The sequence below is a fragment of the Dipodomys merriami genome, unplaced genomic scaffold, assembly GCF_024711535.1.
Source record: "Dipodomys merriami isolate MVZ:Mamm:240054 unplaced genomic scaffold, mDipMer1.0.p SCAF_9, whole genome shotgun sequence".
NCBI classification, from domain to species: Eukaryota; Metazoa; Chordata; class Mammalia; order Rodentia; family Heteromyidae; genus Dipodomys; species Dipodomys merriami.
In genome coordinates this window covers 44735448-44752337 of record NW_027206512.1, presented here as the reverse complement: position 1 = coordinate 44752337, position 16890 = coordinate 44735448, and the positions used below count along the sequence as shown (strand labels likewise).

At 44.5% G+C, this 16890-nt stretch overlaps 1 protein-coding gene across 2 annotated transcripts in view; it reads left to right on the top strand.

The window, feature by feature from the left end:
- The window catches only part of CUNH4orf19 (chromosome unknown C4orf19 homolog), a 66889-nt gene extending 59066 nt beyond the window's left edge, over positions 1-7823 (top strand). For both annotated transcript variants that reach the window (XM_070012496.1, XM_070012497.1), the window contains 2 exons: positions 4661-4714; positions 6131-7823. In XM_070012496.1, coding sequence (XP_069868597.1) covers positions 4683-4714; positions 6131-7016 — 918 coding nt within the window. In that variant the 5' untranslated portion in view covers positions 4661-4682 and the 3' untranslated portion in view covers positions 7017-7823. The remainder of the gene's footprint in view (positions 1-4660; positions 4715-6130) is intronic.
- The last annotated feature ends 9067 nt before the right edge of the window (positions 7824-16890 follow it).

The following is a 16890-nucleotide window of genomic DNA, read 5'->3' as shown; positions in this document are numbered from 1 at the left end:
GCTAACACATCATATAGGGAAGGAAACTTGTAGTTGGGGTGTGCGGGTGCCCCACCCCGCTCCTCAGCCAGGCACACGGCGGTGGCCCTTACAGCCAGTGGAGAGAAGGAATGTCACTAGGAAGAAAAACAGGGAGTGGTGGGCACAACCTGGAACAAGGAAGAGGCTGTCCCCACCAAGCTCCAAGCTCCAGCAAGAGAGCAAAGCATGACGCTCAGGTATGGGACCAGGTCTGCAGCATATTACTGTAGTACCCCAAGACAGTGGGGGGGGAACCAACCTGGAAATTCAACCCTATATGAGGAAATGCCGTGAAGACGGCCTGTAAAGACAAGGCAAGGGGGCCCAGGGCCCAACTGGTTCACCTGTGGGAAGCTGGGCGCAAGTGTTGCAAGCTGTCAAAGTGTTGTGCATAGTATCGCTCCAGATAGTCTTCCCCCTCTCTCTCCCTCCTATCTTCCCTTCCACTCTCCTTCCTTCTCTTCCTCTACTTCCTGTTCTCTCCCTCTTTTCCTCCTTCCCTGTCTCTCCCTTCTCCTATCTTCCCTCCTTCCCTCTCTCCCTCTTTTCCTTCCTTCTCTCCTTCCTCTCTTTCTTATTCTCTCCCTCTTTTCCTCTTTCCCTCCTCTCTCCCTTCCTCCTTCCCTCCTTTTTTCATTCCCTCCTTCCCTTCCTCCCTCTCTCTCTCTGGTTTTCATTCCCCACATACAGCTCTTAAGCTCTCTGTCATACAGCTGACATGGAATTTTTCAGTTAAGTCACATTTTACAATTGCTTCAGTTTCATGATTACAACCAGTCTTTTTTACTCAAACACTTTTAAGCCATGGTTTTGCCTTTCCTTTGACTTTTTCTTTGCCACCTACCCTCTTGACTGATTGTTTTCTTTTGAAACCAAAAGCCAAGACAAGCAAAGTCACTGCAGGCAAGAAATGGGCAGGATTCCAGAGCTGGCCCTGGGGTGGGAGAGGGGGAGGTGCTGGGAGAGAGGAAGAAGGGCTCATGGTACCTTTTAATCTCTCCCATTTATTCACCTATCTGTAAGTTGCTAGCAGAAAATGGGGCCATAATTGGGAAGCTTAAGCAGGAGTAAAACCTTCAGCTTTGGAAAGGAGATCATGTAATGAGAATGCTCTGATAAAGTAAAAGATCACACATGCATCTCACTACCTAAACCCCCAATGATTTCTATGTGGGGAACTGTCATTGCACTTAAAGTTTATGTCCTTTGATTGGTGTCACCCTTGACAGAAATACACCATGTAGCCTTATTAACAGCACCACAAATTATTTTTTTGCTATGTCAGGTTAGGTGATACAGTGGTCCATGCGTATTCCCCCCAACACCACCAGAGGGTGAGGATATTATTATACCTGTTGACAGACAAAGTAGCAGAAACACAAAGTCAACCAATGAAGTGGTGGCAGAGCTGGCCTCAGACCCAGGGTTTTTGAACCCCAGAAGGACCTCCTCTAACCTACTGGGTGACATGGTCATCACAAACTTAGCAAGTATTGTTAGACCACAGACCCACAAAAAGCCCTATCCTATTCTGAGGGAGAGGGGCTGAAGTGCTTAGAAAATCTATCCATTCCACAAATGTGTATTACCTATTTTATGGGTGCCAGGCACTGCCCTTGGTCCTGAGGAATGAGACTGAAAGGCCCTCCGTTCATAGTGCCCACTTCAGAGTAGAAAAGATAGACCAAGAGAAATTGATGACAAAATGAGCAGTCATAGCATGTGCTAGGAAACAAACTGAAGGACAGTTGAGAGAGGGTGATAAGATTTGGGTAGCCCAAAGGACTCTTCAACTCTCAAGATGAGTGTGACAGGGATTTGGTGCTCATGAATTAAATGATGTATATCCTTTACTGTGAGGGGCTGAAAATGACTATGAACTTGAAGGTATGATGCAGCAGATGCTTAGTCTCTTACAGTTCTAGACTAGCCGGAGGTGAATTGGTGCCAGTGGGGTAAAAATAACGTCCTCGGAGACCCGTTCCTTCACAGATCCCCCAGAGTTGAATCCAATCCTTGTTCTATGGCTTGTGACTATCTTACCATCTCTGGCTTTGTGATTGTGGTGCCTCCCCTCTTCTGTCTGGGACCAAAATTCCCTCTCCTTTTACTCATAAGCATGTATATAATTGTACTTAGGATCCACACACACACACACAATCTAGACTCATCTCCCCATCTCTGACTTCTCAGCTTGACCACATCTACCAAGGTTTTTCCTTTCTTTTTTAAGTTTTTTTGGCCATTTAACAAAACAATCACAGATTCCAGGAATTAGGATAAGATACCTTTTAGAGACTGCTGCAGTTGGGTGTTAGTGAATTCTATTGTTTAGTGTAGTAAATCTAGTAACATATTGTTATACAGGAATTCAATTTCAGGAAACAGAAGCCACATTTTGAGAAGTTGAATTGGGAGTCTTTATTAGGAAGCCAGCAACTGCAGATAGACTCTTGTTTCAAAGAAATGCAGCCCAGAATATGCTAATACAAAGCTTTTAAAGACTACAGTCACATTTGGGGTAGAGACCCAAGCCCAACAGAAGCAAACCATACAGGGGAATAATTAAGAGTGAGTATTCTCTGTAGCAGAGCTTTCCTGGGGTAAAACAGCATAACACCTGCAATTCAAAGAATGGCCTAGCTTACCTCTAGGCTTTTTGGACCTGGATGAAAAACCCCCATCTCCCAGCAAGGCACCAGGGTGGCTGTAAGGACAAGACATTGTTACTTAGACTCAGTATCCTTATTTCAATATAACCAACTATATTTCTTCAGCACTATAGTAGCCAGAAGCTGGTGGCTCATGCCTGTAACTCTAACTATTCAGGAGGCTGAGATCTAAGGATCAAGGTTCAAATCCAACTAAGGAAGGAAAATCCATGAGGCTCTTATCTTCAGTTAACCACCAGAAAGCCAGAAATAGAACTGTGACTCTAGTGGTAGACAGCCAACACTGAGCTAAAAAGCTAAATGTGAGTGCCCAGACCCTGCGTTCAAGCCCCAGTACACACAAATGGCAGAAGTCATTGTCCCAGTGGGTAACGTATTATGAAGTAACATCCTGGGAAAGAATAAAGGGAGGAACAGTGAATCCTCTCTCTTGCTAGTATGTGTGTTAATAGAGACAACGGGACTTACGTATTGATTTGCACATGGATATTAGAAATTGAGAATGACTTAGGAATGCTTGTTCATTAATTTTGGGAACTGTCTCAGCAAGTCAAAGTGACTCATTTTTACATGAAGAGAAGGAAGTGATTGAGAAATTCATCCTGGAAAATGGGCAGGGGACAGTACAAGGGTGGGAAGTGAGATCACTGGGGGACGATGTCTTTGGCCTGGTAGGGAATGGAGTTCATGAATTAGCAATAGAACAGGCCAGTGGTGAGAAAGAAGAAGCACATTAATGTAGGTAGTCCAGCAAAGCTTATGCTAATCTCATCAACAGGTCAAAACACCACCAAGGATATAAATTATGGGGCTCATAGGCCAGCCATTTTTTAATCCTTGCTGTCTGTGTGAGTCAGCTTTCTGTTACTGTGACAAAATACCTGACCTAAGCCACAGAGAAGGAAAGGAGGTTTATTCTGGCTCATAGATTGAAAAGTACGTGGCTATGGTCATGTGGCCCTGTTGCTTTAGGCCTCTGGTGGCATAGTACAGATGGCAGAGCATGTGGCAGAGGGGATCTGTTTACCTCCTTGCAGCTGGGAAGTGAGACAAGAAGAGGAGGTCCTCTATCCTAATATCCCTTTTAAGGGCATGCCCCAGCAACCTAACTTCCTCTCACTAAGCCCCACCTCCTACAGGCCCCGTCTCCCAGGAGTGCCATGGGCTGATGATAAGCCTTCAACACATGGACCTTTGGTACATCCAAGATCCAAACTATTTTAGAATCACAATACTTGGAGACAAACTGCCTAGCAAGAATCCTCTCAGATTTTCTTACCTCCTGCTCCTGAGCACTGGGCTGAGTCTGGTAAAGTGCCTGGTTCTCTGTTAAAGAATAAAATTGGGCAGGGGAGTCACAGATCCTTTCTCTCTCTCCATTCTTCTGTAAAATGGGATGAGTTTACTCCAATAGAGACAGATATTAATAATGATTGAGAACTCCGAACCACTGATCTTAGAGATTTGAGGTTGCTGTGGGTGGTGTCACTTCTGACCCTCTGTTACTCTTTGGCCAAAATGTGCAACTCTTCCTTATAAGTATCCAGGAAGATTTGATGTCAGTATAACATGTGGAGGAGATGGGGACAAACAAGTCGTTTAAGGATTCAGGTGGACCTGTTGCAACAATGAGAAGTACAAAATGTCATGTCAAAACCAGCTTTACAATGTCGGTGTGGGGGGGGAGGGGGGTATAATTGGGTGGGGGGAGGGGGGTAAAATTGGGTGGGGGAGGGGGGAGGCGGGGAAGGGAAGTGAAGGGTAAACAAAGGAGGAGGCTGCAATGCTTGGTAAGAAATGTATGCATTATCCTGCCCATGTAATTGTAGCCCCTCTGTACTGTATGTTCTCAAATAAAATAAAATACAATTAAAAAAAAAATAAGTATCCAGGAAGGAAAAAATGAGCCTGACTCCTACTAATGTATCACTCATGATATTCTCTCCTTCTCACACCTTCTTTTCCAGATGGTGACAAGAAATCATCCAGATGGGGTGCAGGTGCTGTAAAATGATACAAAGGTAAATGAAAAAGATTTCATCAGCATAGGATGTGTGGTCATCATGAAGTCATTTTTTTTTTGCCAGTCTTGGGCTTGAACTCAGGGCCTGGTCACTGCCCCTAAGCTTCTTTGCTCAAGGCTAGCACTTTACCACTTGAGCCATAGCACCACTTCCGGCCTTCTGTGTATGTGGTACTGAGGAATCAAACCCAGGGCTTCATGCATGGTACACAAGCACTCGACCACTAAGCCACATTCCCAGCCCTCATGAAGTCATTTTTAAAGACCATACACATAATAGCAGGTCCAAAATAAAAATAAAATAAAGATCCTAATATTGCTCTGTTTTGATATCATTTGGAGAATATGTAGCCAATATTTTTTATTTGTTTTTGTTTTGTTGGTCATGAGGCTTGAAATCAAGGCCTGGATGCTGTCACTGAGCTTTTTTGCTGCAGAATAGCATTCTACCACTTTGAGCCACAATGCCACTTCTGGGTTTCTGGTGGTAATCTGGAGATAAGAGTCTCACGGACTTTACTGCCCAGGCTTGCTTCAAACCAAGATCCTGAAATCTCAGATTCCTGAGTAGCTATGATTACAGGCATGAGCCACTGGTGCCCAGTTTTTGTTTTTTGTTTTGTTTTAGTTTGGTTTTGGTTTTGGTTTCTTTGCTCAGTGTACAAAGCTTGTTGGAAACACCATTGTTCTCTAAGGCTGAATTTGGTGCAGGTAAAATTTACATTTCTCCAGGAAGGGTCAAAGCAAAGAAAAGCTTGGATTTCACAGGGTGCCTTAAACAGCCCTATTGAAAATAAGCCCAGAGTTTATGTGTGCTTTTAATTTTCTCCATATTACATTTCATAAAAAATAGAATCACATGAATCATACGGGAAACAAATTGTGACATTTTCCTTCTTCATCCTCTTTTAACCAGCTTCCTGAAATTATTTTCTTCAATTGCAAACACACAAGAACAACCAAGTTTTGCTCTATGAGAATCATGTGATAATTGGCTTATTTATTTACTTACTTACTTGTTTACTTTATTTATTTATTTATTTAGTCGGTCATGGGGCCTGACTCTGAGCCTGGGCACTGTCCCTCAGCTCTTCAGCTCAAGGCTAGTGCTCTACCACTTGAGCCACAGCGCTACTTCTGGCTTTTTTCTGCTTATGTGGTGCTGAGGAATCGAACCCAGGGCCTCATTCATGCTAGTCAAGCACTCTACCACTGAGCCACCTTCCCAGCCTCGATAGTTGGCTTTATTAAAAACTTTTTTGGTTCCAACCACAGACAGCCTTCCATATCTGTAAGGTATTCATTTCTGGAGTCAACCAACCACAATTCAAAAATATTCAAAGCCAGATGCTGGTGGCTCATTCCTGTTATCCTAGCTACTTAGTTCATCTTTTCCCACTCTTCTCATCCCCAGCTATCTCTTTGATCCAGTCCAAGTGCCCTCCCCTGGCTATGTCAATGAAGTAAGCGGCTGCAAGTTGGAAGAAGACGACACTGTGAAGTTGAAAGGCAACCTAAGCAGTGAGGTCCTGGTGCACAAAAATGCCCTTCCTGATAGGGGTTTGGGAAGGACCGAGAGCAGAGGTAGGACAACTGGTCTACCTCACCAAGGACCACTTCCACAGGAGGAGACTGGAGGGGAACACTGTGTCACAATCAATGGCATCAGCCCCACTCTGCAATCCAGGAATCCAAAACCCCAGCAGGGGGACAGTGGCTCCTGGGCCAGCACTGCAGACAGCAGCCACCCGACCCAACCCTTCCTTGAAGGAGAGGACAGCAGGAAACAGGACTGTGTGCCACCTGCCTCAGAAGAGACCCAAGGCATCCAAAATGGAGAAAACAGAGTCACCTCAGAGGTAGAAAGTAGTGCCTTGGACATACCAGATCATATTCTGCAGATACCAGCCCCAGATTACCCTCAGCTTTGGGATCCTGCTACAGATGATAGGGATCATGAAGAGAAGGACTATCTTTTCCAGAATGACCTGGAAGATAAGCCCCTGGGAGAAATTCACCCCAGGGCCGACGATCATGGTTTGAATCTGTCCTTCCCCAGGAAAAGGAGCTGGGACTCACTAAACAAGGCCATGACCACAGAAGTTCTGAATGTCTACTTCGAAGAGAATGATCCTCTTCATGCCATGCCTGGGGATGATTCCAGAATGAAAGAAGAGGGCTCTCACAGTGCAGAAGGAGACACGGACGTGGAGGTGGAATATGAGGACATGGCTGTGGCTGAAGCACTGGCAGCCTTAGAAGCTGCTACGGCAGGAGAAGATACAGATGAGGAAGACTAGCGGAGGGGACTGGGTGCAGGCTATAAGCTAGTGCCAGGCTGAGCAAGTGCAGGTGCACTGCCCTCTTGTAATGAGCAGGTGATCGTCCTGCTAGCGTGCCCAATGCCCCCTGGCCCGTTGTTTACATTGCATCTGTCCTGACTGTCAGTCCTGTGCCATGTTGCTTGCTAAAGATGCGGAGCATCACTCTGTGATGATGGGCAGTCACTCAGGACACTAGAATAAAACTTAGAGCGGACCACGGTACCTAGGTCTGTGGCAATTGCAGAATTTTAACAGCCTGCTTCCCAGCTCTCAATGGGATCCAGAATATTTGATCCAGATGTCCAGAAGGCTATTCTGCAATCCCAACATCTAATCCCAAAGCACATATCACAGAGCATTCTGTTTGACTGTAAAATTCTTCTGGTTGAGGTGTGTGTGTGTGTGTGTGTGTGTGTGTGTGTGTGTGTGTGTGTGTGTGTGCGCGCGCGCACGTGTGCATGCACGTGTGCATGCACGTGCGTGCACTCACACATGTATAAGTGTGCCAGTACTGGGGCTTGAACTCAGGGCATAGAGCTCTTGCTTAGATTTTTTTTCTGCTCAAGGCTGGCACTCTATCACTTGGACCATGCTTCCACTTCCGGCTTTTTGCTGGCTATTTGGAGCTAAGCATCTCACAAACTTTTCTCCCCTGGCTGGCTTCAAATCTGATCTTGGCCCCTAGGATTAAGCATGAGCCTCTAGCTCCTGGCTTGACTATAAAGTCTATACCTTGCTTTTGAGAGCCAAACTTTTTACCCTACCTAGAAAAAAAAAAAAGAACTATACCCTTTTTTAAAGTGCCTATTATGTCTCCCCGGCATGGCTTCATACTGTCAGGGACAATCACCCAGGGAACTAATAACTAACTACTTGTTGGACAGGGAGCCAAGCTCAGTGGCCTTCAGAGTGGAATGAGAAAGTGACCAGTAAACAAATGGTTAGTCATTAGCTGAGGTATGAAAACACCTTGACCTTAACTTTTTTACATTATTACTTTTTAATCTCCTTTGGGATTTGGGGAGGCTGGCCAAAAGTCATTGTTAAAAACTTCTCGTGTCATATTTTGGTCTTAAGTTCGTGAGTTTCGGGAACAGCAAAGCCATATATGGAGTGTTTTATGCCATTAAATGTCTGATTCTGATTAAAAGGAATAATACACTTGTCTTTCTGTTTTGACTAAGACGTGGATCCAAGGTCTCCAGACTGACCTTTGATGTTTCTTTCCATTTAAAGATCTAAATTTGCTCTCTAGACAGGAAAAAAACGAGTTTAGGAGCAGTGATCATACTTGGTCTACTAGTGTCACTCTCCCAGCCTACACTCAGCCCTTCCAGTCATGTCACTGCTTAGCATGTGATCACTTGGCCATATTTGGTGCAAGAGAGGCTAGAAAAGGTGGTCATGCTAGCTCTATAGTTGGCTTTCTCATATAAATTGGAGTTACTGAAGGGGGAAGAATCAACATGGAGTTTGAGGCTGTCAGGATCTGCCACACCCGATCCTCAAAACCCAAAAGCCTGGGATAGGCTGGTTTGCAAGAAGTCAGAACATGGTGTTCACACTGCAGATTACATAGAGAACTGGCTTCACCTTTCTCTGGTCCAAGGGAAGGAAGACCCACCACCCCAACTTCCCACGGTGTCTCCACATGAATAGATTCAGACAAGGAAAGGGCAAGGTGAGGTGTGCGTGCAAACACACCCTCTGTATCTACTCTACATCTCAGAACTGTGGCAGAGTCCCTGGATTCAACAACTCTCTCAAGTGGTAAAGGTTTTTGTTTGTTTGTTTTCCTGCTGTTATTAATTGGTTGGTTTGGGGGGGGAGGTTGTTTTGGTTTGGTTTTGCACATAACAGTTTCAAAAAGGTTCATGGGTAACTAAGAATTTCAAGCTGTTTTTAAAAGCAATTTTGACTGCTTCCCATATGGAGACCCCATTAACAGACATCAGAGGACAGGCAGAATGCAATGAAATTCCCATTTGGGCTTATCTTCCAAGCAGTCCAGCATACACAGCCGGCATCCTGCTGTGTGTAATGTTTTAGTGCTTGGTGCCACTTTAGCAGGAAGGTAATGTGAAGAGAGGGAAGCCCTGCACACAGTGTAGACAATGTGAAAATATTCATACACACCCACACACACACACACACACACACACACACACACACACACACACACACACACTGTGACAGGGGCCTCAACTGTGATTGGATGGCGCATCACCGTTCACCATCCTTTGCCATCTGCATGGCATGGGATTTACCAGGCTAAATCTTGATTTTGATTTAAGATTATTATATGTTACATGGAGGTTTCTTGAGCTAAGAACCTCACATTTCCTTTTTTACTACTGGAGGAAATTGAACTACCATTCAGATTGGAAATGAAATACTTTTTTCCTTCATTTCCAAGGCATATAATAATAGCAAATTGCTAGAATGGCAGACCAGATTCCCTAGCAAAATGAAGAGAATTTTAGGTTTCTTACATGGGGTGTGCATGCGTATACACACACACACACACACACACACACACACACACACACACACACACACACACACACACACACACACACACACACACACACACACGGTGGCCATACTCAGGAAGTGTAGGTCATTTTCATTGTCCCATTCTGCCTCTGTCTGCTCTCACCCAAGCAGGAAGTCCTAGGGAAAATGAATGAGACACCAAGTGCAGAAAGAAGAGCAAAGATCTCCTGACTTCTCTGGCTTGGCCTCTGAGCCAGGCCACCTGGCAGATAGAACACAGTCACTACAGCAGCCCAGAGCCCAGGACCCAGGACCTGGCCCCCAGCCTTGACCTTGAATTTCACTTCTCACCCAAAGGGCTCCTCTTTGCACAATGAGTCTTTATGAAAGCTCATAATGATGGGAAATGAGGAAATTCTTGTGCTGGGGCTTTGTGTTGCTTGTTGTATAGATTAAACACATTCATTTGTAGACTCTCTGTTATGAAGATGGGGACAAACTGGCATTTCTTTCTTATGTGAAATGCCTTCCCTGATCATTCATGGGAAAATAAGTTGCTCTTTTATTAAAGCACTAAGTATGCAAGTTTCTCCCATGATCACGTCACAGCAGATACAGCCAACTTGTGAAGCACGCTCTGCTGCCCCCTACAGGAGCCCCACCGCACTCAAGCCAGGGTGCTGAGGGCACATTAAAGTTTACCTCTTTGAACCAAGCATGGTGGCACATACTCGTAATTCCAGCAGTTGGAAGAAGAGGCAGAAGCATCACGAGTTCCAGGCCAACCTGGGGTACCTAGTGACATCTTTGTCTCAAAAAAAAAAATGCCCACCTTGGCAATAGAAATAATCCTATCCCAGATCCAAAAGAGACTCCACGACACCCAGTTAAAGGAACAAGGAACTTGATTACAGTCGCACGGGGTCTGCTTCCTACTACTGGGAAAGTAGGAGAATGGCCTTGAGCTCAGGGTAGGATGGGTTTTTAGAGGAGTGGTTCCATCGAGTTACATAGACGAGCCTCTGCAAGGCAGGTTTGGCACATTTTCATTGGTTATGGTTAAATGACCTTTAAATTTTGTTCTTTATGGTAAATATCACACTAATAATTTTCAATAAGCCCATAGTGGGACTACTCGGTGGTGGTCTTTAATTGGTGGGCTTAGGCCTTGCTACTGAGACAAGAAAGCAAGGTTACCAAAGCAAAACCTAGCAACACCGTAGCCTTGAGTCACAAGAGCATAGGCAAAACATAATCTGGACTTGGTCAGCATGACCAATACTATCAATGTTATTGACACTATTGATATTTGATTACAAAAAGTCTGTGGATTACAGAAGTCAAAATACAACATGGGGTGGGGGTGATCTATTTTACAGGAATGATTTTTATTCTAAGCTCCTAATATAGCAACTCAGTGCAGCTGGTGAGAAGCCTCAAGGTTGTCAGTAGCCCTCTGCAATGCTGCCAACTTGGTTAACTTGAGTGAGGGAGAGTTGTTCTTCTGCTTTTTAGCAAGGATGGAAAAGAGGCAAAGGCTGACTACTGGTCAGCCTTTATCTGGCGTTTTTCTTTTCCAAGAGGATTTGCCCTTTATCAATAATTCTGTTCTTCTTTCTGATTTCACAGTTTAGTTCTCATGGATATCCTTCTTTTCCAAGGGAAAGGGGGTTCAGGGGAGAGTGAATTTCCAACAGCAGGAGGGTCTGAGGCCAGACAATAGAAGGAACTTTCTGGCAGTGAATAGCAACTCAGATATTATAAAAGTAAATAAAATAAAACAAAATTTTAAAAATGTCCTTTACAGTTATTAGCAATTTAAGCAATTTAGTGTTTTAAGGGCTACTGTTAATTATGGGAATATATAATATATATATACATATATATATATATATATATATATATATATATATATGAAAGTTTCACAGGTTCCCACCCAGCATCTGGCCCGTGGGGCTCAGCTCTCTTTGATCTGGTGCAGCCCATAGCTCATGGCACCAGCACCTTGCTCTTCCACTCCTTTTTCAAGGCTATCATGGGCAAGGGTGTGCTGGTGGAGCTTAAGAATAACCTGAGCATCTGTGGAACCCTCCGTTCTGTGGATTCTATCTCAACATCAAACTGACGGACATCAGTGTCACAGGGCCTGAGAAATATCACCACAGTTTGTCAGGGGAGTACCGCTCCCTCCAGGCTCAGTGGCCCACTCTGTGCGGTTGCCAGCAGATGAAGTGGACACACGGTGGATACAGGATGCAGCCAGAAAGGAAGCCCTGCAGCACAAACAGCCTCCCGCTCCCCTTCCCCTCCCTTGTCCATGGGTGATCCTAAGTTCACGTCCCCGCAAGGAATCCTTTCTTCTATACATCAGATTTTTTTAGTAGTCATTTTGTTTAAGGGATTGGGTGGATGAGAGGAATAATTGTATAATAATTCAAGTAACTATGTCCCTACCCCATCGAGGAGGGATAGACTGGGGAACTACAAAGCCTTCCCAGTTCCCAGCACCTGACTTTTAGAAACCTCGTGTCTTTCTAGGGCAGCACATGGTTCATTTGGGGGAATGGAAGACATCTGTCCCGCATCAGAAATAAAAATTCATAAAGCAAAAGTTTAAAAATAAGTAAACCCACGTTTGTACTGAGAATACCCACATTCGTCATTAAACAATGCAGACTAACGACTATGGACATAGCACTTACCTCCTCTGAGAATCATATTCGTTATTATGAGTAATCTAGATATGAGTTAAAGCCCACAAGAGATTTGTGTGGGTTCTGTGCAAGAACTACGCTGATTTCTATCTGCTGACGAGGATTTGGGTAGCTGAGGGGTTTTTCAGGAATAATACAACCATCACATGATAAAAGGATGTAAAATCTGAAAGGTAAGGGAACTTTAGACAAAAGTGGGCGCGCTGGGAACAATTTGGCCATGCATAATGATGTTACATGTGTATTAAGTGAGGAATGCTATAAGGGTGTTTCTCCACTAGTTATAAAGAAGATTTTAATAAATAGACTAGAAAAGCTAGGCAAGGTGTGTGGGATCTCTGCAGTCATCTGCTGGCCATGGAACTTGAGTTTGTACATGGGTCACAGGACCAAAGTTCCTTAGGCTCCAAGGGTCTCATACGTTCACCCGTGAGCATCCAGTGTGATTTGATCACACAGCTATAAGGTCCTTGGACAACTTTTATGAGGGTGAACTCACCCTTCTAACATTTTTATTAGCATGTGTTAATGATACCACGTGAAGGATTTTATTGGTTATTTTCATACATGAACAGCCTCCTTTGATCAAATTTTGCCTCCTCCCATTAAACAATAAAATCTTGATTGCTACCAATGAAAGGTCTCTGAACCACTTCTAATAATATTAATTTCTAATCTGTGTAACTCCTATGCTACTTACATCATTAATTCTCATCTAAGGTCAAAATGTAATTGAGAGGCAAATTCACACTGTGTTTGAAATGAATATCTCATCAAAACTGACCTATTTCTTTTATCTTCCCTTGCTCCAGATACATTTTTATAAGATAAAATGCATTTTTAATGCAAACAGAAACTATAGGGAATTTGGCTGATGATTTGAAGAGTTGCCCTTGATTTTTTAATGTATTATGGCTTTTTGTGGGGCTTTTCTTTGATTTGACCAATGTTAATATATATTTACCCATAATAAGCAAACCAATACATACTGCAGTTTGGGTATAATGTTAGACTCCAAGAGCCTTTTTGTCTGTTATTTCTCAGCTAGATTAACTTGGCAACAAAAGTAGAGTTCTTTTCAACTCACTGAAATACTGAGCTTTTATCATAAGATAAAAATCAAACGCACCTATTACCTCATAGATTCAGTTCAATTCTATGCGAGAAGGAACCCTTTAACTCATATATTTCAGTCCATTCAACTGCAGGAAAAGAGCATCATCACCTTAAAGCAATTAAGGGGTGCCTTTTACCAGAAGACACCATCTTAGAAGGCAGAAACATCAAGAACAGATTCTCATGTGGCCAAACTACATCATTTCCTTCACTGAATCGGGTTAGAACCCCAGCTGCTCTGAGGCCAGTAGCCTGGTTGTTTGTAGCATTGGAGACAAGTGAATGAATGCCAACTGTCCCCAGGCCTGTGCATTACACATGCATGCTCACATGGAATTGTCAAGGCTCACATTATCCAAAGCCCACACTATCCACACTTCAGAGTTAGAGGATTGTGGCCCAGCGAGTTTAAGGTTACAGATGGACAAAAGGATCTGAGTGCCGAGTCTCTTGTCTTACGGACTCCTGGAAGCTATAATCATAAGCCAGTACCACATCCAGAGAAGGAATGGCGTCCTGAGGTAATGAAGAGGAGGGAGCTTTCCAGAGCTTTTCACAACAGAAACCAGCCATGGCGAAGGCTCCTGGCGACATCTAAGGCAGCTCTTGGAAGCCTCGGCTATTGGACGGAGTGTCAGGCTTGGCGACTCATGTGGCTCTGTAACTCTTCTGCATTCATCTTTCTGGTTGTCTTTTTGGTCACAAGTGACAGACACTCAAATGATGAAGGCTAAAGACCAATTTCCTTGAAACATTTATGAACCCCAGAAATGGGCTAGGAAAAATCGAACAATGGCAGTTTGGCCATGGGAGAGTGAGTTCTTAGATTTCTGCCTCTTTCCAAGTTGAATCATCCATCATCTGTTCCTCTCCCACGAGGCTGCTAAATTCTATGGTTCTTCTTAGTGCAAGAAACAACATGGCAAGAAGCAGTGTGCACTGGGATGTACACAGGCCACGTCCATCAGAGGTAGAAGGGCACATGTGCACAGACCCAACCCTGAGCATTATGGTCTCTCCTCACTCAAACGCATGCTAACAGTTTGATTTCCAGTGTAACTGTGTTGAGGAGTGGTAAGTACTTTGAGAACTAGGTTGTGGGGGTTCTGCCTACAAAACTGAGTTATTATCTTTTTTAAGGACCTTAGGTCTCTTACAATGGGATGAGGTTTCTCAGCGAGTTATTCCTTGTGAACTGCACTAGTCACCTCGAGAGAAGGTTGCCAGGTGCTGGTGGCTCACACCTGTAATCCTAGATTCTCAGAAGGCTAAGATCTGAAGATCGTGATTCAAAGCCAGCCAGGGAAGGAAAGTCCATGAGACTCTTATCTCCAATTATCCAGTAGAAAACTGGAAGTGGAGTTGTGTGGCTCAAGCAGTAGAGCACTAGCCTTGAGCAAAAGAAGCTCAGAGACAGTACTCAAGCCATAAGTACTAGCCCCAGGAAAGGAAGGAAGGAAGGAAGGAAAGAAGGAAGGAAGGAAGGAAGGAAGGAAGGAAGGAAGGAAGGAAGGAAGGAAGGAAGGAAGGAAGGAAGGAAGGAAGGAAGGAAGGAAGGAAGGAAAGGTCACCCCTGTTTTGCCTTTTCTATACATGCTTGGTGGCCGCTCACACTCTTGTCATATGATGCCATCCATGTTACAACAACATAAGGCCCTCACCTCTTGCCGCTGCCAAGAGTAGACTTTTCATCCCCTCAAAACCTTGGGCCAAACTAGCCCTCTCTTCCTTCAGCGTTAAGGCATCTTGTCAGAAAACCCAAAGGTACCAACAGTCACTTCCAACAGTGCCCTCTAGAGCAAATGTTGAGGCATGACAGGCTGTATGACAGCATGCCTAAGTCTCACTATCCCACATTGAGGCAGGTGGCTTTATAGAGGAAGACACTGGGACTCAGGAAGAGATGGTAATTTCCCCCAAACACAGCAGAGATGGGAAGAGCTAGCGTTCCAACTGAAGAGAAAAGGTCAGGCCACTTCCCTGAGACTAAACAGCTTCCAAGAGCCACACCTCTGCCATGGCAACATGGAGGGCATGGGCTTGTTCCCTCCTGGAACACAGACATTCCTACCAACATCCACAGTGACACCCACAGGGACACACGCTCAGTAAGAAACTGAAACTGAGGGGTGGGGAAGACAAAACGGCAAGATCCAAAAGTGGGTTAAATAAAGTCAAAATTGATCTCTTACTCTCACAAAATAGCTAATGGCATTCTCTCATTTTCAAATGTATGCTTTTATTATTCATTCCACACACACACACACACAAAGTCAAGAATGCTTTCAGCACACAGGGCCGGAAAGGTAACTAATAGCACCACCACTAAACAGCCATGCCATCCGCTCTGCAGTTCCCATACTTAGCCAGCAGAGGGAGATCGGGTACCAGCTGTGTGCAACAAAGGACTGGCAGGTCTGGACAGCTGTGGAATGCAAACCATGAACTCCCAGGGGGTACCGTTAGGTGCTAGTTCTCCAATGAGGGTCCTTTAGGGGAGATTATGAACTGAATGAACAGGCCTGCTGGAAAATGAAGGAGAGAATACAGGGCTGGAAAGGTGGGTGTGGTAAGAGTGCTTGCCTCACATGAATGAGGCCCTGGGTTCCATTCCTCAGCACCATATAAACAGAAAAAGGCGGAAGTGGCACTGTTACCTCAAATGGTAGAGCACTGGCCTTGAGCTGAAGAGCTGAGGGACAGCACCCAGGCCCACAGTTCAGTTCAAGCCCCAAGACAAGAAAGAAAAAAAAACTAACATGCCAGTAAAAAGGTGAAAAGGATGCAAGAATTGGTACTTCTGGTACAAAACAGTCACTTTGATCCCAGCCAGCGACTCAGCAATAAGCACTACTTCCAAGCACCCAACATTCTGCTGCCCTGTAGGATTGGGGGAAAGGTCCTACCTTTCACTGTCAGCATCCTAGAGAACAAGTGTGGCAAGCAAGACAGACTTGAGAGGGAAATGTGGGAGCACTCAAGACCAAGGATGCCCCCTCCCTCCCCCCCACCCCGAGGAAGATTCACCCAGAGCTGACTCCTCTGGACATCACTGAACCAGTCAGTCGTCCAAGCTGACACTACCAGGCTAGCACAGGGTCATCTTCTACCTTCCCAATTGCTCACTTCTGTCTGAAAAGCTGAGCAAAGGTGACCCCTAAATAGTAGCTCAGCACCACCCATTCTGCACTGGACTTTTACTAATGTGAATATCAAAAGGGCTGAGATTAAAACAACCAAAAAATGACTGCCACCACCAAGTCACAGAATTTGGAGAATTTCTAGCATCTTCCTTGTGCTGTGTATCTGTGTATCTTCTGGATCTTCAGGATTTTGTGAAGCAAAACTATGTCAGTGTTTCCACATCCTCTTCAGAAGTTACTTCTGAACATTTTATTACCAAAGGGAACCTGCGTGCATGCATACACACTAACACACCTGTAAATTCCAAGTCTGAACTCCATGAGACACCAAAAGAACAAAGCTTGCTTTTTTTTTTTTTTTTGCCAGAATGTTGGAATGCA